Below are 27,603 nucleotides of genomic sequence, written 5' to 3'. Positions count from 1 at the left end.
TGCTGTGCCATATTGTAGAAATATTTTGCAAACTCGTAAATTGTTGCTACTACAAATTTGTGTTGTAAAATCTCAAGTGGATTCAGAACATTGCCCAACAATTCTTCTTTCCTCATTCTCCAAAGAAGATATTTCAAATAACTCTCACTCTTCTAAAGTATCCTAACCTACTACCTCTTCTCACTTGCAGCACTCACCTCGCCTTTTCCTTCAGGGAGAAAATAAAAGCTACCTGAAGGAAATGTAGCTCATTTTCTGGTCTCTGCAGTTACAAACTTATTTGGACACATTCCTTCTTTCCCACTTTTCTCCTGTCAAAATGGAAATGGTGTTTTCACTAGGTGAAAGCCAAGTCATAGATTAATAAATTGCCAAAAAGGTCAAACGTTGAATTTATGATTAAATTTTTAAAAAACAAATGGAGTAAACAAGAAAAATATTGTAATTTAGAGTGTTGGAGTTGTAGTAGCTCTGGGTAATATTCATGAGAGTACTTTATGAAAGTAGAGAGGAAGCAAGGAGAGCAAGGAATTATGAAACATGCATATTGGAATCTCCACATGAATCATGATGACATGCTTTTGGTGTTTAATTTAAATGGGCTCAATAAGGTAATGAAATTATTCATATTATCTATGCTAGGCCTATGTTTCACTTAGTTTCACAATGTTTTATTATATCTTTATGAAATATCACAACAGATTAAAAAAGGAAAATAGATGTACATCTTTTCATTTAGAAATCTAAATATATATTTTGATAATGTATGCATTAATTAAACATTTTTATATAGGTAATTACTTTCTTAGATTTAAAAGCAGTACAGTCATCCATTAACTTGTATGGATCTAGGTATGTTTAGAATTAAAATGTATTTACTACAGATTCAGTAACACATTTATGTTTAGATTCTTAAGGATATGGAAACATCACTGAAGAATTATTTTTCTCTGCACTAATAATTTAAAAAGAGATGAATGTCTCTATATCTACATTTATAATAAATGGGAAAGTTTTATATATATTTGTATTAATGTATAAAAACATTTATAATTTTATTTATATAACTTTATATGAAACACATAAGGGAGACTTTGTAATAATAAAAAAAATTGCACCTTAGAATCAGAGAAGAAATATTTGACACTTAAATGGAACTGGCCTGCTTAGATGAGGAAACCCTCTGAAATACTCTTTCCATATTCACCTGATACTTATATTAATTCTATTTCATTCAGTATGCAGATCTTCTTCTGTGAATGAGCAAGCCTTCTATATATTATCACTTGTTACTCTGCCAAATGGATTTTCCTTAAGGCAGAAAAATATATTAAAAATACAAAAAAAGATAGATTTGCCATATCAGGCATTCTCAACTATGTGGAAGAATTTCTAACTCCTTAAAAAAAATAGATTTAGGTATCCACAAAATTTATATTGGCCTGTTTAATGTTTTTAAACATTAATTTACACATAATATTTATATATTGAAGTTTAATTTCATGAAAAATGTTAATGAGATATAACAAATATATGCATAGGTACTATATGAAATATATATAAAAATGATTTTAAGACATGTAAATATATATATATGTATATATATATATATATATATATATATATATATATTTATATGTGAATAAAATCCAGATTGTGTGCAAAATGAAAAAGTATACTGGAGCAGGTATTAAAATATCTAACTTTCATCTTTGATTCTCAGTATACACATGGAGTCATCGTTTCCTCTTCTTCAAATGGGAAAGCTTGGCAGCACTGCTGATCTTAAGGATCCATTTTATCTTTATAATTTATCATGGAAAAAAGAGCAGTTCAAAATTATAAAATCATAATAGCTATTTAAGTTATTTTACCACTGTGGATACATATTAACTTTCAGAGCAATGGATTTAGTTAATGTTCTGTTCCAATTATTGTCACAAGTCAGGTAGTAAACCATACTGTTTGACCAGATTAATGTCTCTATTATTTATTTTTACAGAATGAAGATTATGGATAGTTGCCTCTGGAGTAACTTATTCTATTTAGTTAGACAATGTGCTAATCTACTAGCACAATCTTTGCACTATTCATTACATAAATTTATGCCAAATATATGTTTCTAATACATAATTAGCCTGATTAGTTTACTAAATCATATTAATTTGTCTTTCAAATTTTTAATAATAACAAATATTTCAGTTCTTGAGTGATGCTTATAGGACAATCACACAAGATAGTTGTAATTTGAAGAAACCCAACTTATGGCATTAATTTCTATAGATATAGTAGTCCATATTTAGTATATATTGGAATCAACCTGGTTTGCAGATTTCCTAAACTGATGCTTATAGACTGTAAACGAACAAATTTGCATGGAAATTTGGGAATCTGCAGTTTAACAAATAATACAGGCATTTCTGATGTAGGTATTAAAAGAAATACTTGAGGAAATACTTGAGAAATATTGCCTAAGGTACATTATTAGCTTTGTGACATACATATATATATATATATATATATATATATATATATATACACACACACACACACACACACACACATACATACACATAAATACTTGTGTAAATACACATACTTAGAAATATATACATATATGAAAGATACATTTATGATTGCATATAAATTCACAAATTTATGATGGTGGTCCCATGAGATTTTATCACTTAATGACATTTTAGCTGACTTAATTTGTGTAAGAACACTCCATGATGTTCATACAATGACCAAAAATGCATCTAATAATGCATTTTCAGAAAGCATCCCTATTATTAAGCAATGCAAAACTGTATCTAAACATAATACCAATATATGTGTACATATATATATATACATACCTATATTGAAACATACTAGTGTATACTCACTTATAAACATGTACATAGTATGTAAAATAAGTAAGTTTACATTATATACAATTTCCTTGGAAGTACTGAATTAATTAAAGGCATGTGTCAGAAGTTGCCATCTATCTCCAAATAACTGTACATTTAATTTCATAATAGATTTTTAGCCGAGCAATGAACACCCAGACTAAGGATTCATTTTCCCAGTGTCTCTTACAGCAAGGGGGTTATATAACTAACTTTTGGCATTAACCTATAAGTAGTAGTAGAATCTTGGACATGGTGTGATCTTGGAAAGAGTAATAATATACAAGGATCCTGAGTTTTCCATACTCAAGGAAGAAGGGATAAAAACTGTGTACACCTATCTCCAGCATTTTTCATAAAAAGCAAAAACTTGTGCCTTGTTCAAGCCTCTTGTTTTTGTTAATTTATGCTTGATTAAATTAGTAATCATAGCAGGAAGAGTTAAAAGTAGCTTGTCAACTAATATATCCTTTTTGAGGCACTAAAATCATTTATTAATTTCACAAATATACATGAAACACTAAGATGTGAAATGTACAATACCAGGTATTATGTATAATGTGTGATCCAAACTCAGGTTAATATTCTGTAAATTTAATGAATATATATATATTTCATGTATATGTATATACATATACACGAAATAGACAAAGGAACAGAGTAAATATTAGTAAAGAAAAATTACAAAGTCTTAAATTTTTGACCCTTGGGAATTTGTGCAAATGCCAAAGTAGAGAGAACAGAAATAAAAGACCAGAAGAAAGCTGAGCAGATGCCAGTATATATAGAAAGAATGAAGAAAGAAAAACCACACAGAAAATGTTCAAAAACACATATTCAGAAAGTAATAGGAATATGTGGAGAAAGGGACTTCAAAGTCACCAATGCAGATGGATGTGTAGAAAAAGAAGAAATCATAAAGTCAAGTGTTGAAGATAAATTAAGTTGAGGTAAGTATTAAATCAGTCACTAGGAACCATTGGTCTTCTATAAAAGGAAATTACAAAGAAATGATTAAATAAACTAAGCTATAGCTAATTGAAGATTAATCAATCAGGAAGCAAACATTGATGATGTAGAAAAGAATTAAGAAAATTAGGGTAATATTGTTCTTGAGGTAAGAAGCCATAGCATCTGTACAAATGGAAGGACCAGCTTGAGGTGGTAGCTTGCCGTAAGTAGAAATTTTTGACTAAATTTATCAGAATAATTCTAAATGTTTAGAATTAATTTAAACAACTAATAAATACAAATATACATGCAAACTAATTTATATAATACAAAAAATATATATATATTCTTTCTTAATTTGAATGATTGCACACTTTTTCTCTGTCAAAATCTGAGCGATACGTTTTTCAATTACATTCTGATATTGATAATTGCATTCATTCCCTTATCTCCAGTCAATACTTCATTTTTTTTACAACATAGAAATTTTTTTCCAGTACTGGAGATTGAACCCACAAACACTTAACCACCAAGCCACATTCCCAGCCCTTTTTATATTTTATTTTAAAATAGGGCCTTACTAAGTTTCTGAGGCTGGCTTTGAACTCATGATCCTTTGCCTTAGACTCCTGAGCCACTGGATTATAGGTATGTGCCACCGTACTCAGCAAGACTTTTATATTCTTACTCCTACTTTAAACTACATGTCATAATTGTGGCACACTTACGGAACATGTTCTTGTGGAAATCCTACTTAATTTTCAACTACATCTTAAACAGAGAACCTATTATTTTTTTTTATACTCAACTTATTAGTCCTTCTGATTTTATGTGCAGGTCTTTCAAACTAAATTATCTTTTAACTTTCACTATCTTCATCTGCCTCATTCTCTAGTTACTTTTTTTCTCCCCATTTTATCACAAGTGGATTTTTAAAGGCAAGATTAATTTCATTATATCTGTTTCTTCATTTTGCTCAAATTATACTCCCCATTCTCTATAACCAATGTTTTCATTCTCTGATGGGTCACTCCCACTTAACAAAAACATAAAAATCAAAAATGTTTTTCTAGACCTTACTTCCTCCTTTATCTATTTGCTTGTAAAATTTCCAGAATGATTTATTTATATTATTTGCATACAATATCACCTCTCAGTTTCTCTCTTAACAGCACTGCAACTGTCACCCACAAAATTACTTTCATCTGTTCATATGTCCTCCAAGTCATTAAATCCAGTGATTAGTTTGAGAGCTTATATTATCAGTTTATCATCCACACTTGACATAATTGGTCAAATTCTCAGTATTTTCTTATTTGGCTTCCAGAAGACCTTATTCATATGATTTACATATGTGGTATCCCTGAAAAGTTCATGTGTGAGAAAAATGCAAAAATGCTCACAAGTGAAATGATCAGATTCTGGTGGTTATAACCCTCTCAGTGGATCAATCCACTGATGGATTAACTGGGTGGTAGCTGTAGGCAGGTAGAGTGTGACTGGAGTAGGTAGGTGACTGGGACGTGCCTTGGGGGTTTATAAATTGTCTCTGGTGAGCACAGCTCTCTGCTTTCTTGTTACCATGTCCTGAGCTGCTTTCTTCAGCCGTGCCCTTCTGTCATCATATTCTTCTGCCTCACCTTGATCCCAGAGCTATGGAGTTAGCCATCTATGAACTGAAAAATCTGAAACTGTGAGCCCAAATGAACTTTTCCTCTTCTGTGTTTTCTTCTCAGGTCTTTTGTTCATAGTTACAAAAAAAAGCTTACTAAAACACACTATCTACTTTTTCTACCTTTACCTTTTACTCAAATTTTCAATCTCTTTTACAGGTTCATTCTAATTTTGCTTACATTTTAGTGTTAAAATGACTTCAAACTCAACCCATTTTTTCCTTTTATTTAAATTTAACAATGTTTTCTACTAGTAGTAGTAATCATTTGTAATTTTAGATCTCGAGCCCATATCTTTGACTCTGAACTAGGACATATCCATCCACCTCCTTGAAATCTGTACCTAATTATTTATTAGCTATCTCAAACTATTCATGTCCAAAATTATGTTCCAGATGATATCTTAAGAAATGTTTGATCAATAGCATTCCCAAAATTAGTTGGTGTAATTTTTTATTCAATTATTCAAGTCAAAACACTTAGAGCTATCCATTTATTCTCCTTCTTCAATTACACATCTCATTAAGAAAAATCTCTCAACTTGTATCTTGAAAATCCAATAAATTTTATCACCTCTGCTTCTACTTCTTTTCCAATAATCATAATTTCTAACTATTATCTAAATTCTAAATATCTCAAATAATCTCTATCCCTTTCCTTTCCTTCTTATAGTTTGTTTGCTCCACAGTATCCATAATAATTCTTGTAAATGATAAATTCAATCATGCTACTACTGTGCTCAAAACATGTCCCTGATATACTTTTTCTGGAATTCTCATTGCTGAGATATTCACTTGACTGTCTCCTGTACTTTCTTCAAATCTCAACTTCTCAATCATATAGGCTACACACTCATCACAATATCCCTACCACTCTGTTCTGTCTTAATTTTTTCCAATTTTATTTTCTTATCAGTCTCTCTACAGTATTTATCATTTATCTTATTTGTGTAGTTAAAGTTTATTGTTATTCTCCCTTGACAGATTGTAAGCTGTACATAAATAGGATTCTTTGTTACTTCATTTATGGAAGCACTTAGAACAATGTTGTCATATAGTTGATTTACCAATAAGTATTTTTTGAATGAACACCAAACAAATGAAATTCTAGTAAGAACACAAATTAACTTGGAAAATAATTTTTCGGGGGGGTTTTGGGGATTGAACTCAGATGCACCACATCCTTAGCCCTATTTTGTATTATATTTAGAGACAGGGTCTTACTGAGTTGCTAAGTACCTCATAATTTCTGAGGCTGACTTTGAACTCACCATCTTCCTGTCTCAGCCTCCTGAGCCACTGGGATTACAGATGTGTGTCATCCTGCCCAGTCTTAGGAGATAATTTTAAACAGAATACACTACACTTTTGCATCCAGAGTTTTGTTAATGTAATTAGTTTTAACCACCTTTTTTTCCCCTGCCATTGTACTTGAGCAGATAATGCCACACAATGTTAGATTTCAGAGAAGCCTTGAATGTCACAGGTGGGGAAACCTCAGATCTATAGAGGTGACATGACTAATTCATTGCCGTCTATGATAAAACAGTCAAAGCTAAAACCAGAATGCACACATTTATGTCTTGTCATTTTCATTTCACTATAGTAGAATTAGTTGACAACTAAGTATAATAAAGTTTTTAACATTTAATGATAACTATGGGGATTTATTGCATTCCTACTGTGTCATGCCATGATACCACTAACCATTTTATAATAAACAAGAACCTTTTGTTTGATCATATATAGCATGGAAGTGAGCCATTATCAGGCTGTTATTATCTTTTGTGAATCATGATTATTGGGCTGGTTTAGTCTGTTGCCAGAGTCAAACTAAGGCTACATTAAACCTTACCTAACTGAACTTCAGAGCAAAAGCATAACATAGAATAGCTACTGGCAAGTTTGTGGTCTCTGAATGAAAGATCTAAAGTCAATGAAACCATTTGTAATTTTAATCAAAAGAACATGAATGTCTCCTTGTTCACATTTTTCTTTTGAATTCTACTATGAATTGAAAATGTGATGTGAACAGTGCATACTTATAAGAAAGAACCTTTAATATAATGCCTCCTGAAATATATTGTCATTTTGATGACCATATCTTTACAATGGTGTGAGAACATTAAAGAATATAAAAGGAATAGGGGGCCAGAATTAGATATAAAAGTTTTACTTTAATTAGTTTTTTTATACTTATTTTTCAATTGAAGTCGGACACAATACATTTATTTATTTATTTATTTATTTATTTATTTTTATGTGGTGCCCAGGATTGAACCCAGGTCCTTGCACGTGCTAGGCGAGCGCTCTACCACTGAACCACAACCCCAGTCCCTTGCTTTAATTATTCATAGATTATGTTGTATATCAATTTGTAACTAATACAATTTAAAAGGAATGCTATTTTATCATATTTAAGTGAGTGCATAAAATGTGATTATTTTACTGACACTGTTTTTTTAATTGGCATTTATAGAAATACAACTTTAAAACATTTGTATCACTTTCTTGAAACATGCCAAATGAACTTATTTTTGATTTACCATAAATAAATCTTTTAACAAGTCTACCTAAACATTTACTATAATAAATTGAAAGTGACAATGAAACTCTGAATTTCTTGGTTGCTATTTTCTTCCTGAGAAAGAGGGAAATAAATAAAATTGGCTCAGTGTCATTTAAATGATTAAATGGAAAAAGAAGAAACTTGTGCTATTACTGGACAATCCATATTGCATATTGAAAAAAAAACATTAAAAAAATTACTAAGAACATTTCATGTGAAATGAGAAAGTGACCATATGAACATAAATAGGGATTAAGAGCGTTAGATTTCTTTTCTGGAGTTCATTGGTACCAAAGAAACTAGTACTACAAAACAGTGTTTCTAATTTCTTCATTATATCTATTAGTAAAATATTTTCCAAGTTTAACAATTGCTGTTTTAATGGCATCATATATATTAGGAATATTATAATTATAAGTATTATATATTATTGGAACATTCATGGTATCATCATCCCTCTTGATATGAATAGAATATGAATCACTATAAAATATTTTTAAATAATTTTTAAATTTTGTGACATTTGAAACCAGAATTTTGCTGGGTTTCACTGAACTCTGTAATAAAATTTAGCATGAAAAGAGGTAAAATACATAACTGAGAATTGAAGACTGAAGGTAGAAGGTAAAACGTCTGGATATCGCTATTTGTGTCACTTTTGTCCTATTAAAAGGTAGGAAGTTTGATGATGGAAATTACATTACCTGAAACTGAGCCAAATTCAATTTTTTTTTAACATTTACTTACTGTCATTTCAGCAGCAGTTAACAAGTGTGTCTACTTTCCTTCTTCACACTTTTCTTCCCTTGTCTGTGTGATTTCTTTCCCTTAACAATTTCTCCTAACTGAATGAATTTTACTCTTTTTGTAGGATCATCCTTCTAAGCCTGGGCTTTGTTTTTTGTTGATGTTAATTTACTGACTCTGAGTACTTCCGCTTGTCTTCTCATTCCATCATGTCTTTATCTAACCAAATTTATTGTGCCTATTGCTTCATTTAACATCATTCTAATTCTTACACTCTTTTAAGTTTCTGAATCATAAAGATAGAGCATTAGTAGCATGTCTCCAAGAGACTTGAAACTATGTGTATCCAAACCAAATCTCAATATTCACAGGGGTCCCATTCCAAACTGGATTTTCCATCAACATTTTCAAATTCACCAATAATGACTATTGCCTTCTCAATTTGGTGAAATCAGAAAATCAGGTTTTATTGTAATGAAGATAACACTACCTTCATTGTCACTCCCCATTCCATTACCAAGTCCTTTTGATGATATCTCCTACTTATCTCTCAACTTAGTCTAATTCTTCATTTCATTAATAGAACCCTAATCCAAGCTGCTGTGATCTTTTCTTGGATTCCTGCAATCACTTCTTAAATGGTCTTATACTAATAGAGCCCCACTTCAAATCAAACTCTTCACTTCAGTATCAGTAATCATTTAAAAATTCAAACTTCTTTATGTTTGAATAAGTTTCTACCATTCTAAAGCAAGCTTTAAAAGGTCCTCCTTAGTCTTGTGTTTACCTATGTCTTCACTCCACCCATGATATAATTCTTTTACTCAATTAAGGTCTCATAATATGGTCAATGATATCAAAAGATAAATATCTAAAAATTAGTCTAAACATCTTATTAAAAAAACATTATTCCCTAAAACCGTGTTTTGAATACTCTTCAGTTTTCATTGGACCATGACTCAAGTCTTAAAAGAAATAGACGGTGCTCAATACATGAGCATTTTTTAATTTTTGCCATCAGATAACAAGATATATAAATGATCTACCTACATAAACAAAGACAAATTAATTCCAAGACTATTCACCTAATTTGAAAGGGACCACCAAGGATGGACTAGCATGCTAAAGAACACAACTATCTATGACAACAGGAGAAATTTTTTTCCCTTAAATTGTGGTCAATTCATAGATTTCTTTTCATTAACTGATAAAATAATACTGACGAAAAGTTCCATGTTTCAAATTTTCAATCTGTTATTTCAGTACCTTAGTCCTCAAAAACATCTCTCAGATCTGACAACTGTTCCTTATAACACTCCTATAGCCATGTGATCTTTTAAGTATTTAAGCCAAAGAACCAAGGATAATTCTTTGTTCTGCAGTTTGCTTTAGACAATGACATCAATGCTAAGTTAATAGAAACTGTCTACTTACCATATTGTAGGTGGCTCAGAACCTTCTATTTCTAAGTAATCATATTTTTCCTCCATTTGGAAATCAGTAAATATTAGTGAAATTGTGTCCCCAGGCTCTGCTACGATGGTCCAAGTACAATCTGCATTATTATGGTATTCATTAGGAAAACTAGGGCTGGAAATGATACCACTGGATCCTCTCATTGTTCCTCCACAAGCATCTTCAGCTGTTGAAAACAATAGCAAAAATTTCAATTTTAACATATTAAAGGAAAATGTAATTAAGTCAACTCTACATTTTCAGATAAAAACAATAGTCCAAATATTGTGATATCAAGTGAATAATATACTAACAGATTAAATGAAAGGCTTATGAAGAAATTTGTAATTATATATATATATATATATATATATATATAAATTATGCACTAACAATTTTTGTAACCATTGGCTGAAATATCAAAGAAGCTAAGTGAAAATGCATACTCCAAAATTAGGTCTCAGGATGATTGAACCCAAATTTCATATTTAAGTGACGAAGTGAGGAAAATAGAGAAATATGTTTATGTCTGTGATGAGACATCTGTAATCATTTGTGCATGTCTGTTGATGGAAAAACTTTTTATTTTATAATATAAATACATACAAAGTAAAGACATGATTTAAGGAAGAATATAATATAGTGTGTCAGGGGTATGTTTCAAAAGCTATTGAAAAATGTTTATGGGCATGCAATTCAAAATAAAGTACATCACATACCCAGGATACTTTAATTAAAGAGAAAAAAGACATTTACAAATATATCTTCAGGAATATATTCTCTACAATTCACAAAACCGTGTAATTTTTAAACTAAACATTCATATGATATATGCACATATAAAATCATATATAATTCTTCATCTACCTTACATTTAGTCCTATGATTTCTAAGGAATTAAAATTATAGCATTTGCCTCACTGTAACACCATTTAGGCCAACCAATCTAATAGAAAACAAGTTTGCTTGTACAATAAATTCTATCATGATTTATGTTGTTGCTTTGACTACTCAGGGAATCCTTTTAATTCAAAGTTGTTCGAAGGAAAATTTTTGTTCCTAATGGCCAATTTTTATTTGATATGATGGATAATTCTGGAATCTTAGTAAATAGGGAAGGGGAACATCTTTCTCATTAACTCCAATAGGCCAGGAGTAACACAATGCTTTGTTACTGAGAAAAACTTTATTGCTATATTTTATGTAACAAATTGCATTAGCTTTTTTGCGACTTCACTCTTTATTTATTTAACTATAAATTCATATATTGAAAGCATAAATGTGTTTCCCTTAAATATATTTAACTTTTAATACATATTATTGAAAATATGGTGTATACCTTTATATTTTTATCACGTGGCCTATTTTTAAAGTATGTTAGATACTTAAAATGAACTAGTAGTCCTGTCTAAACCATGTAGCATATTAATAAAATTGTCTTCTTGTATGAAACGATAATGTACCTTAGCCTTCTGGTAAACTTGTCCTGCCATTCCCTAGCCTCAAACACAAATCACTTATTTTCCTCTTCAGTATCAACACCAAAGTTAAATACTACTTTGGGAATAAAATATTACAACACTATACATTCATAGTGAAACTGGTTGAAAATCTATTTAAACCAGTCCTGTGAAACTATGTACTTTCCTGCCTCTAGATAAAAGTTGAGGCAGACACATAACATTGGTTCATACTCAGGTTAAAGAAAAAATTCTTCTGGCTTAAAGAGAATATTTGAAGTATTCTTACTACAAAAATTGTTAAGTATGTAATTTATAACATTCCACAAGATATATACACAGTCACATGTTGCTTGATGATGGGAATATGTTCTGAGAAATGATGATTTCATCATTTTTTATCATGAACAATTAAAACGATTTTTATATCACTAGGGGGTATAATCTTTGGGACTAGCATTCTCTCTCTCTCTCTCTCTCTCTCTCTATATATATATATATATATATATATATATATATATATATATATATATAACTAAAATGTAACTACATAGCCCATGACTGTATTTCAGTATATATTATTCAAAATAAATACATACGATTCTGTCAATTTAAAAAAATAATTAAATTAAAAATTCAGTTTACCAATTAATTTGTCCAGTACAGTGTACTCATGAAGAAATTAACTTCATTTTCTTTCAGTTTTTTTTTTTTTTTTTTTTTTGCTCTCCCTAGCTTGGGCTTGGTGACATAGAGAAGAGTAGAATCTTCTTCCTATTTTCCCTGCTAAAATTTCTGTTTTTCCTCCTCTGGGAGCTCCTGTGATCCTACTGAGATTGCAGGTAGAAATGATCTGGTGACATTAATCCTTTATTCTCCCGTCACTGGTTTCACACCAGGTACCAGATGATTAAAGAAAGATAGTTTTTTTGCTCAGGGACCTTTCATGGGATTCTCAGACATATCCCCATTAGTTTTCTTGCTTTGAGTATGTTTCTTTGGCTGGCTGCTGAAATTCCTTTCTCATACCAGAAGTATAGAATAGCACATTTCCATACAATGTTTTCTCACCCTTCCAGGTGGAGAAAGATCTAACACAATGCCAATACAGAACTACCTTGCAGAACTCCTGCATTTGATTAAATGAAAACATGCCCTTATATTTATTCTCTGCGGGATGAAGTTCTTCCAAGATGGATCCCTCTGAATTTGTAATAAACATTTATGTATTTCAGCATTTTTTAAAAAAAATCTGTTCTTTTTAAATATACACAATAGTAGTGTGTATTTTGAAATATTATACATATATGGAGTATAACTTATTCTAATTAGGATCCCATTTTTGCAGTTGTACATGATGTGGAGTTTCACTGGTCGGGTGTTCATACATAATCATATGAAAATTATGTCCAATTTGTTCTAATATCTTTTCTAATATCATTTTCTCTCTCTTTTCTTCATTCCCCTTTGTTTAATCCAATGAACTTCTATTATTCCCTCCTCTTCCCCCTTATTGTGTGTTAGCATCCACATGTCAGGGGAAATATTCAACCTTTGGGTTTTGGGGAATGTTTTTAATAACATTGCATAATCCAAATGTCAGAGCATATAAATCAGTTCTATACTTGATTTCTCTGAGTTTCCCCATTCTAAACTCACATCTAGAGAGAAATCACCCTAAACTTCTAAAAAGGTATGTAGAGCAAGTCACAAAACACTTCACTTCAAGGAAATCCTTGTTTTACAGCAAAATAATTTCTACCTCACAATATGACTTTCATTTGACAACAAAGATGGAGACTCAGTTCCTCCAGTAATCAAACCAATGCTCATGCCAATTCTTGTATGTTCTGTGTTCCGCCTTTCTGTCTAGTCTCTTTATTATGACAGAGTCAATTATAGAATCATTGTTTCAAAAAATTGTGAAATAGGTAGGTTCCTACAGAACTTTTTGGGTTGGTGGCTGATATTGGATGTAAAAAACTTTGTATTGTGATTTGGTCTTATAAATACAATATCTGCAAAAATAATACTTTTTTTCTGTAATCATGAACTCTTATAGCAGGATATATATTTAAATATTTAGTCTTTAAAAACATTTTACAGCAGAGTTAGAACAAATAAAAGCAGCCTTAGAAACACCATGGAGCTCTTGAATCCACTACTAAGTACCAATTTCTTTATTTCTGGTAAAAAATATAGATACAAATCTTTATTCTTTCAATAACTTTTGTCTTGGCCTCTGTTTTATTTGTTTGTTAAGATTTATATATTTGTTAGGTTTGTCTGCAACATCTTCCATGTGTCAATTCAAAGAAGATCCAGGTCACAGAAGATTTTTCCATAAAGATATTTCTTAAAATATTCAACACACACATTGGATCATATTGATTATTTGTAAAAAATTTCTGGGAAATTTGAAGTTTATTTGGTCATTGGTTTAAAAGTATTCCTTGAGATGTACCAAGTGCCAGGAGAAACAATGTTAGTATGTCTAGCTAATATTATGATCAAAAGTTACCATAACCCTTGTGCTTATGGAATATTTTGTTTAATGGTTAGTCAAACACTAAGCAAATGACAAAATAAATACATAGAATTGCATTTCTGGCAGATGGTGAGGGAAGAATAGAAGTTGACTGGATTAGACAAAGGGGAATGAAGGGAAGGGAGGGGAATGATATTAGAAAAGATAGTAGATTGAATTGAACATAACTTTCCTATGATCATGTATGAATGCATAACCAGTGAAACTCCACATCATAAATTTGAGGGCTTTGAGACTAATTGCAGAATTTAAGAAAAAAATTTCCTAGGGAACAGATACTATATTTGTAGCTCAAAGCATGATAGTAAGCACAAACTGGATGAGAAACAGAGAGAAGTGTGTTCCATCAGTTTCACTAATACTTAACCTGAGAAAAAAAGGGCCTGGGTACTAAAGTCTGTGAAATGTAATTATAAGGACATCCGAGTGTTAGACTTTGGAAGATCCTTCTGATAATGTAATGGAAATGATTCAGGGCAGTAGAAAATTATGTAAGGGTTTTCAGTAGAGAGATGACATGATTACTTGTGGGTTTTGAAAGGTTTATTTGGCTGCACTATGACATGAGAGAGGAAGGAAGCCAGAGTTGATGCAGTTTAGGGGGCTGAATTAAGAATCCAGAAATTCTTTCATGATTTATTGCTTCCTAAAGATAAACCTTCTCTTTTTTATCCCTAACATTAATATATTTATATCTTAGTACTTTCAGAGGATTAGTATGGTATTTATAGTCAAGGTAGAAGAAATAGCATCCTGGCAAATTAAATTAGTATGTACTCTTAGGTCACTAAGAACAATGTTTTTGTTTGTTTGTTTGTTTTTGTCTACAATGGCAAATATGATCATCTCGATAGATGCAGAAAAAGCATTCGACAAAGTACAGCATCCCTTTATGTTCAAAACTCTAGAAAAACTAGGGATAACAGGAACATACCTCAATATTGTAAAAGCTATCTATGCTAAGCCTCAGGCTAGCATCATTCTGAATGCAGAAAAATTGAAGGCATTCCCTCTAAAATCTGGAAAAAGACAGGGATGCCCTCTCTCACCACTTCTGTTCAACATAGTTCTCGAAACACTGGCCAGAGCAATTAGACAGATGAAAGAAATTAAAGGCATAAAAATAGGAAAAAAAAAGAACTTAAATTATCACTATTTGCAGATGACATGATTCTATACCTAGCAGACCCAAAAGGGTCTACAAAGAAACTACTAGAGCTAATAAAAGAATTCAGCAAAGTGGCAGGATATAAAATCAACACTCATAAATCAAAGGCATTCCTGTATGTCAGTGACAAATCTTCTGAAATGGAAATGAGGACAACCACTTCATTCACAATTCCTCAAAAAAAATAAAATACTTGGGAATCAACCTAACAAAAGAGGTGAAAGATTTATACAATGAAAACTACAGAACCCTAAGGAGAGAAATAGAAGATCTTAGAAGATGGAAAAATATACCCTGTTCATGGATAGGCAGAACTAACATTATCAAAATGGCGATATTACCAAAAGTTCTCTATAGGTTTAATGCAATGCCAATCAAAATCCCAATGGCATTTCTTATAGAAACAGATAAAGCAATCATGAAATTAATAAAAGACCCAGAATATCAAAAACAATTCTAAGCAGGAAGTGTGAATCAGGCAGTATAGTGATACCAGACTTCAAACCATACTACAGAGCAATAGTAACAAAAACAGCATGGTTCTGCTACCAAAACAGGTGGGTGGACCAATGGTACAGAATAGAGGACATAGAGACCAATCCACAAAATTACAACAATCTTATATTTGATAAAGGGGCTAAAAGCATGCAATGGAGGAAGGATAGCATCTTCAACAAATAGTGCTGGGAAAACTGGAAATCCATATGCAACAAAATGAAACTGAATCCCTTTCTTTCGCCATGCACAAAAGTTAACTCAAAATGGATCTAGGAGCTTGATATCAAATCAGAGACACTGCATCTGATAGAAGAAAAAGTAGGCTCCGATCTACATATTGTGGGATTGGGCTCCAAATTCCTTAATAGGACACCCATAGCACAAGAGTTAATAACTAGAATCAACAAATGGGACTTACTCAAACTAAAAAGTTTTTTCTCAGCAAGAGAAACAATAAGAGAGGTAAATAGGGAGCCTACAACCTGGGAACAAAATTTTTACCCATCACACTTCAGATAGAGCCCTAATATCCAGAGTATACAAAGAACTCAAAAAAATTAAACAATAAGAAAACGAATAACCCAATAAACAAATGGGCCAAGGACCTGAACAGACACTTCTCAGAGGAGGACATACAATCAATCAACAAGTACATGAAAAAATGCTCACCGTCTCTAGCAGTTAGAGAAATGCAAATCAAAACCACCCTAAGATACCATCTCACTCCAGTAAGATTGTCAGCCATTATGAAGTCAAACAACAAGTGCTGGTGAGGATGTGGGGAAAAGGGTACACTTGTACATTGCTGGTGGGATTGCAAATTGGTGCAGCCAATTTGGAAAGCAGTATGGAGATTCCTGTGAAAGCTGGGAATGGAACCACCATTTGACCCAGCTATTCCCTTTCTCAGTCTATTTCCTAAAGACTTAAAAAGAGCATACTACAGGGACATTGCTACATCAGTGTTCATAGCAGCACAATTCACAATAGCTAGACTGTGGAACCAACCTAGATGCCTGGCATTAGAGCAGATTATGCTAAGTGAAACTAGCCAATCCCTAAAGAACAAATGCCAAATGTCTTCTTTGATATAAAGAGAGCAACTAAGAACAGAGTAGGGAGGAAGCGCAGGAGAAGAAGATTAACATTAAACAGGGACTAGAGGTGGGAGGGAAAGGGAGAGAGATGGGTAATTGCATGGAAATGGAAGGAGACCCTCATTGTTATAAAAAATTACATACAAGAGGTAGTGAAGGGAAAGGGGAAAAAAACAAGGGGGAGAAATGAATTACAGTAGATGGGGCACAGAGAGAAAAAGGGAGGGGAGGGGAGGGGAGATAGTAGAGGATAGGAAAGGCAGCAGAATACAACAGACTCTAGTATGGCAATATGTAAAACAGTGGATGTGTAACCGATGTGATTCTGTACGGGGTAAAAATGGGAGTTCATAACCCACTTGAATCACATGTGTGAAATATGATACGTCAAGAACTATGTAATGTTTTGAACAACCAACAATAAAAATTTAAAAATAAAATAAAATAAAAAAATTAAAATAAAATAAAATGGCAAAGCAATACTATTAAATAAAAAGAGGTTAACTCAATTAATTATGGCTGAAAAATATTGTTACTTAACATGTACAAAGTATAGTGGATAATAAAATGTTGATTTTGCCCTACTCTTGTTCTGAGAGCAGTATTACAGGTTGTGACATTATAAGTGGGTTAATCTTTCATAAATATGTATATCTATGCACACATAGAAAATCTAGATGTTGGCAAGATGCTTGTTAAAAAGTTTTTAAAGTATGTCTGTTATAAAACATGGAAAAAAAGCACCAACTCAGCCAATGGAATTGATGATAACAATGTGGACTTTCAATAAGGAAAAAGTTCATCATTTAGAACTTTGGACTTTTTCCAATTTTCTGGGGAAATATTATCAATTATCTCTTAACTTCTTAATGTCCTCAAATCTATTGGTTACAAAGTTTAATTGCTGAATTTAACATGCTATTAAATCTATGTTTAATTATAAATTGATGATCAAATATTTCCTGCTTTAATATTTTAAAATAGCTGAATGTATATAAATTTGGTAAGCAATGCTATTTAATTTCTATCCACAAAACATGATGAAATGAAATGAAAATCAGTTGTATTCTAGTGCAAAGACTTAAAAAACTAGTTTTATATTTTCCACAATTGTGTTTTTTCTTACAATTAAATTTTTACTTATTTTTAATCTCTGGTGACACTTAGATACTGAAACTAAGTGACCATTTTTGGCTTTAGGTCACACATATCATTTAAGGTGATATAAATTGGAACTTCTCTAAAGCATATCTATTTAAAAAAATGAATGTGGTTTCAAAAATCTCCTAAAACATTTTTTCTGTAACACATCTTTTCAGATACTAATTTCATACTGTGCTCTGCCCTACTATTAGTTTTTTTTTTTTTTCTGAAATAGCTTTGGGTTGAGAGGTGGGTCACAGGAAATAAGTTTGTTTGTCACTAAAGAGAATTGAACTGTAATTTGTAGGAGATGAATACACTTGGTCAATTCCACAGTACTACACATTCAATCCAATCTCAAACTTTATCATGGGACATTTTTCTACAAATCTCTGTTATTTAAATCTCAAACTTTCAGCTGCCCCATTCATGTGAAAGTGACATCTGTGTGGAGCTTTCTGTTCCTTCCCAAGACTGGTATCATTGCTGTGTCTCTTAATAAACATGCTACTTTAAAATTACACTGTTATTAATTAGCTATTGCATTATATGTAAAATATAATATATTAATATATTTATATATAATATATAATATATGTTATATCAATATATTTATATATTAATGTATATATATATAGAGAGAGAGAGAGAGGGAGAGAGAGAGCACAGTAGTTCATTTTGTTATAACTCTCCTCATTGATATGTAGTAATTCAATCTTGTGAATCTTTATGCTTTTTACCTCAAAGAAAAGAAAATCAAGCCAATGAATAGCATATCTTCTAGATTGCTAGATTCATTTGTCAAGGCACAACATATATTTGTTCAATTTTTAAAGAAAGATAAAGTAGATTTTTGATGATAATGAAGAAAAATTAAGGTTTCTCAGCATTTTAATTTCTCAGTCCAGTTTCTATAGCTCCTTTCATGCTAAAACAGATGAAGTTAAAGAGAAAAATATGTATATAATTGGCCAATATCAAATATTCATTATTTCCTGAGAAGAATACCTCAGAGAAAACTTAGTATACTATATAATGGCCTCTCAGCACTGTAGATTTATCCTTGATTATGTAAATATACTCTTAAGCAAATGCCCTAATCAATTTCCATTTACCTTCTGAAGACACATTTTAAAAAAATAAGAGAGTGCACTGAGGAAAGATTTTAATAAATATGTGAAAGTGGGTATTTACCTTCAGCTTTAAATATTTCTCACAATCTCTAAATAAGAAAATATAGAAGCATCAGCCAATCAAGTTTAAATTATTTGAAGAATTGGCTAAATAATTTAAATTGAAGTAGCTTCATGACAGCATTAGTAAATAAGATTATATTATTACCTTCAAAAATATTAAAACTGATCAAATAATTTTTTAAAAACCTTCTTTATCAAATATCAGACCAGGGTTATGCAGAACTATGGTCTTAGGAAGAAAAAGAGGAAGAGCCCTGTGATTTCCTGCCTTATTCTCTGGAAACATATTCTAGAACATAGAACAAGGAATGGAATTATAAAAACATGAATTTTTCCCAGAAATGTATAGAAGAGTTTAGGGAACATGAGGTCACTATAAGTCTTGAGGCAAATTCTAGAGAAAGGGAAGCTCTGCAGGAAACGAAAGAAAGAAAAACTCTACCATGGAGATCTCACAGTATTTGCCAAATAGTAAGAAGTTCACATAAATGGGTGAAACTCCATGAAATCAGGCAAAGAGAGACTAGAAATCTGTAAGCTGAATATTTCTAGAAAAATACATTGGAAATTGCTCAAGTAATGCCAGATAAGGTAGAGAGGTGTCTTTATGTAATTAGAGTATACACTAGAAGTTTCAGGAGGGATGAACCTCAGCATAAGGGTAAAGTGTGCCAAAATAAAGGCTACTCTAAAACTTCCTAATAATGCTTAAAAATGAATCTTAAAAACACAAACTGATCAAAAATAACTTTACTATGCATCAGAAAAAAGTTCAACATTATTTAATGGAAAATAACAAAATATGACATTCAATAACTTAAAATTCACAATGTTCAACATATACTAAAAAATTACTACTCATGTCAAAAAACAAAGATATGACTAATAGTTGAGAGAATCATTAGAATAATACCAAAAATACAGAGATGATGCAATTAAAAGATAAATACTTCATAATAAATACCATTAATATATTAAACAACTATAACAAGGGTTAGCAAAATATATTTCAGGCTGTCTTACTTTTTTTCATCACCTCTAACCTAAGGATAGTTTATACATTTTTAAAGGATTATATGAAAACAAATGAAAGACAAATCAAAATAAAATATGCATACATGTTACAGGCCATATGTAACTTGCAAAGCCTACCATGTTTACTGTGTAGTTCTTTATAGAAAAACGAAGCACAGCTAAGATAATGAAAAAAGAGAGAAAAATAGAAAAGATAATCAAATGAAACATTAGAAGATGGCAAATTTGGTAATGGAAAACTTTAAAATGCTAAATGGCTCTTACAGCAGACTACACAGTAGCAAAAGATAAAAAGATAACAAACTAAAATATATGGAATAAAATACATGCAAATGGAAACTATACAAAATGAAGCAAAAAGAATGGAAGGAATAAAAAAAATAAGGACAAAACGGATTAATTTCAAGATTAATCTTAAAGTTCTGAAAAGCCTATGGGGTAGGAGGAATCAGAATTTTATTTGATTTTTATCTTGAAAAATTAAAAGGTGTGACCTCATTTTTACTGCTAAATATTAAAGTAGACCCTACTATTATCCTACTATTATCACATGTATATAGAGATTTTATAAATATGACATTATAACAGATATTCTGTGAAAGATTTATTTTTCTTTTTCCATTATGACATAATCTTAGAAGAATATATATATATATAGAGAGAGAGAGAGAAAGAGAGAGAGATATTGATATCTATCTATCTATAGATATCGCTATATATCTATATAGATATATATCTCACCATGGTCTTGTTCTTTGCACTTTTGAAAGTATTGCTTAGATCAATAAGTATCTGTTTATGAAAGAAAAAATACTATTTGAATATTAATGGTGAAAATATTTCCAAATTTGGTGAAAATGAAAAACCCTCAGATATGAGTCACAGTTTGTGTGTGTGTGTATGCGTGGTGTGTCTCCTTCAGTCACCTGGTGCAGCGGAGACAACAAACTGAGCCCCAGAAGTCATGTTTCTTTTCCAGCTGTGAATGACATTATTGCTGGGAGGTAGGTACTAAACCAGGGCAAACTTCTTCAGTGATCTTCACATCTAGGTGAGGCCATGTAACTGCAGACAGATGTCAGAACACTAAGATAGAATTGCAAACTTTGTCATATAAACCTTCTAAAAGATTATCCTTCTTCTTTCTCTTGCTCTCTGGATGTTGTGGGCTTGGGCAATATCAGAGACAAAATATTGACAATGGCAGAGTCTTTTTGTCAGCCTGAGAATTTAAAATCTGTTTCCCTCTAGACTTTAGAGGTTATACAGGCAGTTATTATGTCCCTTTTTGTTAATGGATATATATATATATTTTTTTAAAAAAGAATGATATATACCAGGAACTCCGCATGAATTTAATTAGTAAAATATGAACTAAATAAATAATTAAATATAATTATTTAAACTGATTAATAGATGATATCCTGGCAGAAGTCATGGCTCAGTGGTAGAGCACTTGCCTAGCACCACATAAAAATAAAGACAAATTAAATAAAGGTGTTGTGTCCATCTAAAACTAAAAAAAAAAAAAATTAAAAAATAGATGATATCCTGATTTCTGAGCTATCACAGAATATACTATAAACAGAACCTCAATATAATTCTTGAAAAACATAGGAATTTCAAAATAAATGAAGCAGAAAGCCAAAATAAAGTAGAAGAATGAGGCAAGTTGTCAAATGTATTCTTAAAACATTTTGTATTTTGTAAGTAAGAAACTTTGTAAGAAGAACAGAATAATTGGAAAATCTGTATTGTTATTTAGTAACAGGGAGTTAGTCATTTAAGAACTTTTTGATGTCTTGAACTTTTTTATTTCTCTAACAGCATATTTTTCATTTTCCTTTTTCAAATCTCTTAATATTTATTTTTGTTTAATGTTTTTACCCATTTACTTCCCATTGATCCCTTAATTGTCTACAATCTTGCTTTTTGTAAAACTTTTTATTACAATCCTTTTCTTAAGATCACCAGTAATTTCTATTGAACACATACTTTTCCACTGTTTTTTGTCTGTTTGTTTGTTTGTTTGTTTGTTTTTGTAATTGAACCTCTCCATAACATTTGAAATTCTGATTATCTCATTTCTTTGAGAAATCTCCCTTTGGCTTTGTTTGTAATTCATCGTGACTACCTTTATATGTAGGAGGCTCTTCTTATCCATTTTACCTTATTGCTTTCTCTTTTTCTGTGAGAAATGTTAGCATTAGTGTTTTGAAGGCTTCCATTGTTCAACTATATGCTTTTTGCCATGGTGATAACTACTTTCTTTATTTAAGCTATCCTCAAGGTATAGTAATGAGGATCCAATTTGTGTCATTCAGCTGGATGCTCTTAACCACTCATTCAACTGCTTAAAAGAAATCTTGAATATATACAAAACATACAAACTTGTTTTAATAGCAATTTTCTCTTCCAAAATCTTAGTTCATTTCAAATTATTGATTACATAAGTTTTAGTGGGCAGAGTTTTTGATTCTCATTTGATTGAGACGCCCAGAAACTTTAGAGGTTTGATGCAGTGGCTAAGGACAAGTAAAACAGAAAAAAAAAATTAGCAGTTAGACACAGGAAACTTGAGACTGATTGAAAATATTGTCAGAAGCAACAGTATGATCTTATTACTCTATTTCCTCAGCAAGATTCCCTATCTCCAACTCAAAAGCAATTAGGATGATGCCCTGAAGCTAATCTTTTGAAATCCTCTTCTGTCCTAGGAATGACTAGACCATGCCTTCAGTCTTTCTCTAGTTCCATGCTATTGTCTCCTCAAAATTCATATGTTGAAATACTGTCCTTTATGGCAATGGAGTTAGGAAATGGAGCCCTGTTGGAGGTAATTAAGACTTGAGGGCAAAATCCTTAAGAGTAGTGCTCTTATAAAATATGCATGAGGGAGTTGTTTACCCCTTTCACCATCTGAGGACCTGGCAAGAAAGCACAGACAAAGAATGAAAAAGTGGGCCTTTACCAGCCACTGAATCTGCCAGTGCCTTTATCTTGGATTTTCTGCCTCCAGAATTGTGAGAAATAATTGCTTGCATGGATTAAAGCAGAAAACTCCAGGGAGAAATGAGTGTGCTACTTTAACAAATATGCAAAAAATATCAAAACAGCTTTGGAACTAGGTAATGGATAAAGGGTGGAAGAGTTTTGAAATGCATGCTAAAAAAGCCTTCATTACCAGGAATACATTCTGCATTAAGGGCAATTCTGGAGAGATTCCAGAAATAGGAAAAAGAGAACAGGAAAACTTCAGTCTTTTTAGAGAATATCTACATACATACATACATTCTCATAAACAGAATGTTGGTAGAAATATGGATAGTGAAGGCCATTCTGATGAGGCCTCAGCTGGAGATAAGGAACAAATTTTTGAAAACTCAAGGAAAACTGATCTTTATAAATTGGCAAAATATTTTGACTGATGTATGTTCATACACTAGTGTTTTGTGGAGGGTAGAATTTGTGATATATGATATTTTAATACAGGAATTTCAAAGCAAAGTTTGAAAGATGTAGCATGGCTTCTCTTGAATAATTACAGTAAAATACTAGAGAAATGTTTTAAAGTTAGAATTCTCCAGCCTTAAGATTTATTGTTATTTGCCTTCTTAGGTTTCAGTCTTACTTGGAACTTTTACCTCCTTTTTTTTTCTTTATATTCTCCTTTTTTTTTTGCATGGGAATGTATCTAAAGTCTGCCCCACCATTATATTTTGGAAGCACATAATAGGTTTGATTTTTTATATACACAGAAAGCAATTCGCCTCAAAATAAATGGTACCTTGAATCTCATCTCTACCTGATTAGGTGATACTTAGATGTCACTCTGGACTTTGGATTTTGAGTTGATGCTAGATTGAGTTAAAACTTTTGGAGCTATTGGGATGAGTTGAATGTATTTTGAGAGATGACTGGTTTGTGAGGGCAGGCCCTCTTGAATGGAATTAGATCCAAAGGTGCTTTGTTGGCATTTTTTCCATTATAAGTGGACACAGCAAGAAAGTGCCAACTAGGTACCGGAAAGCAACTGGGTACCAAACATTGTATCTGCTGGTATCTTGGTTATAGATTTCCCAGCCTCCAAAAGTATGAGAAATAAAATTCTGTGATTCATAGGTACACTGTTTATGGCATTTTCTTATAGAAGCCACATTAAACTAGGACATTAATTATAATTTATTCTCTAAAGGGAAGCCTAGACAGTCTTTTCAAAGTAAAAATCATATCATGTTATACTTTCCTGTTTGCAACAATATAATAGCTTTCTTGAGTTTGGGAGAAAACAAATGTCCTTACTATGATTTTAAATGATTGTAATTCATACACCTCTGACTAAAATGGCATTAATAGTAGCTGACAATAACTACAAGATCAAAGTGGGTCATATAACCGTCAATGGTTAATAAATCTTTATTGAATTAGACAATTGGATATCAAGGTTTTTTTATTAGTAATGCATGAGATGTTAGTTATATAGAAAGAGAATTCACTCCCATTGGAATTCATAATGTCAAGAGAATTTAATTTCCCAGGAATAAGTAATTCCCAATTTAGAATTTATTTTTGATATATGATTGAGTACCTTTCTTCCTGTTTTGCTTCATATGACAAAAAATTAGATGATAATTCATGGATTTTTGTTTATTTTTATAAATCTCATACAGTCATAACTAAAATTTGATAAGGTTAGTGTAATTGAAAATGGCAAGCTGAAATTTTGTACAAATATGTCAATTTATTTTACGGAAGGATGGGATAGGGAGGAAGAACATGAGAAGAAGATTACCACTAAATATAAGAGAGTGGGAGGGAAAGGGAGGGAGAAAGGGAATTGTACAGAAGATGAAAGGAGACCTTCATCGTTATACAAAATACATGTATGATGATGTGAGGGGGAAAAAAAGAAGTGTGTCACATTAGATTGGATCGAGAGAAGTGATGGGAGGGGAAGGGAGGAAAAGGGGGGATAAGAAGAGCAGCAGAATAAAATAGACACTAGTATTGCTGTATGTATATACGTGACTGTATAACTAATGTGATTCTGCAACCTGTACACTCAGAAAAATGAGAAATTATACCCATTTGATTCAAATGTATAATATGTCAAGATCATTGTACTGTTATGTGTAACTAATAATAAATAAATAAATAAGAAAAAAAACCAATAAAAATTAACCCACTGTGGACAGAAACAATGTTTATTCTTCTCACTATTACCTTCAATGCTCATATACTTGTTATCTAATAGGTGGCCAAAGTATCTTTCTTAAACAACATTGAATAGAAAGTACTTTGGAGGATGTTATTGACTTTTAAATGGACAGTGAATGGTTCCTTATGAAATTACAGTATTTCTTTTCTCCAATTTGAACTTAATAACTCTTTGACTTTATTATTCCCAATATAAGGTACAAATTATTTTTATTGAGAAAGAAAACAACATGCTTAACTTCATTATTCTTCTTAAAAATGATAAAAACAGTTTTTAAAATTGCACTATATTTATTTTTCCAATCTTTTATATAGATATCTTTGAAGATAGAAGTAATTAGTAATAGAATTAATAGTAGCAACATATTTGAGTATTATTTTTTCATGACAGTGACTATGCTATTAACTTTATATATAAGCCTTTCTCTATGTATTATTTGCTGATCACTTATCTAGGTTCCATCATTTTCCAATAAGATCAAACTAATATCCTATCAACATTAGCCTCCCTCTCTTCTCCATCCTCATAATTTATTCTCAATAGGGAAGTCAAGAGTATTTCTTCAAGTAGATGTTAAATCATGTCACATACAATTTCCAGTTTGTAATATTCTAATGGCTTTCCCTGAATTTGAATAAAACCAGTATTATTACAATGATCTTATCTTAATCCATAGAACTTTCAATAAAATAAAGCTGCAGTGCACATTTTTAATTTTATTTAATTTAACAAAGCTCTTTCCAACTTTAGGATATGTTAGTGCTGATGACTTCTCTAAAGTCTTCCCATAGACGGAGACATAATGTCATTCAAACCTGTAAGACTTACCTTGATTAGTAGCTATATGAGCAAAAATAATCTCCCCATCTGTCTCTATCACAACATACTAGTATATTTTCTTCATTCAACTTCTCACTATTCATCAGTTTTTATTTTTATTATTTTCTTTATTATTTTTTTTATTTTATTACTTTCCTTGACCTCTAGAATAAAAATGCCATGGAATTTTGGCTACATTGGGACTAATATACCCCTAATATAATAGTCACAGCTTTATTCTAAGTACCTAGAATAAAGTTGGATTATGGCATGTATCTAAAGAATATGTTATCTGATTAAGTGTATGTCCCTACACCTTCCTGGAAAATTATTTTAGAAGAAGTATTGATTCAAACTGGATGCTCTGGAATCACCGAGACCTACGGATAAATCTGACACTTGTAGTGTGACCTACATCAGTTAAAATTCTCGATTGGTTTCTTATTTGTAAAACCCAAAATTTTTAGAAAGTAAACTGTAAATGAATTGAAGAGAGATCTATGGAGTGGAGGGGGGAGAGGGAAGAAGTGATGGGGACTGAATTGGAGCAGGTTGTGTTCCATGCTTTTGTGATTATGTTAGGGTATATCCTGGTGTTTTATATAACTAAAAAGAATAAATTTAAATAGCATTATATTGATAGTGTATGTTTATTGATTTAATGTTGCCATCAGTCTCTTATGGATAGATTTATTTCATCTTTTCAGTATCCTAGAGTTCTTACTTTTGCATATGAGAAGAGCTTCCAGTAAAGACATGGCAGAATTGACTCTTACTATCTCTGGCAAATTTGCCACAGCAGGAAGAATGGGAGAAAGCTTACTCAGTCCTATGTATTTCATTTCCCTCTAGCCTTCTATACTAGTTAAATGACAGGTTCATGGTGGCTGCTTGTTTCTCATTTTCTCCTACAAAATAGAGTAGTGAGAAGAGAACAGTGAGCAATGAAAAAACAAAAAGAGACACTCTTGGCCATGAGAAGTCCCATAAGAAAGGCAAAATGCAAGATCCCCTTTAGTATAATTTGAAGAATTCTGCAGAGCTTGAATGCTTAACCATTGATTTCCCCTCAATTTGCTCCTCCTTTCTATGTTTTAAATACCAGTTTACTTTTCCTATTTTACTCCTATGAA

The 27,603-nt window shown here is 31.4% G+C and overlaps 1 protein-coding gene across 5 annotated transcripts in view; it reads right to left on the bottom strand.

Moving 5' to 3' along the window:
• Csmd3 (CUB and Sushi multiple domains 3) overlaps window positions 1–27,603 on the bottom strand; it is a 1,083,924-nt gene that overhangs the window by 783,932 nt on the left and 272,389 nt on the right. For all 5 annotated transcript variants that reach the window (XM_005316223.4, XM_078016771.1, XM_040293722.2 and 2 more), the window contains exon 5: window positions 10,268–10,475. In XM_005316223.4, coding sequence (XP_005316280.1) covers window positions 10,268–10,475 — 208 coding nt within the window. The remainder of the gene's footprint in view (window positions 1–10,267; window positions 10,476–27,603) is intronic.

The sequence above is a fragment of the Ictidomys tridecemlineatus genome, chromosome 7 (assembly GCF_052094955.1).
Source record: "Ictidomys tridecemlineatus isolate mIctTri1 chromosome 7, mIctTri1.hap1, whole genome shotgun sequence".
NCBI classification, from domain to species: Eukaryota; Metazoa; Chordata; class Mammalia; order Rodentia; family Sciuridae; genus Ictidomys; species Ictidomys tridecemlineatus.
This window is presented reverse-complemented; position numbering and strand designations above follow the sequence as displayed.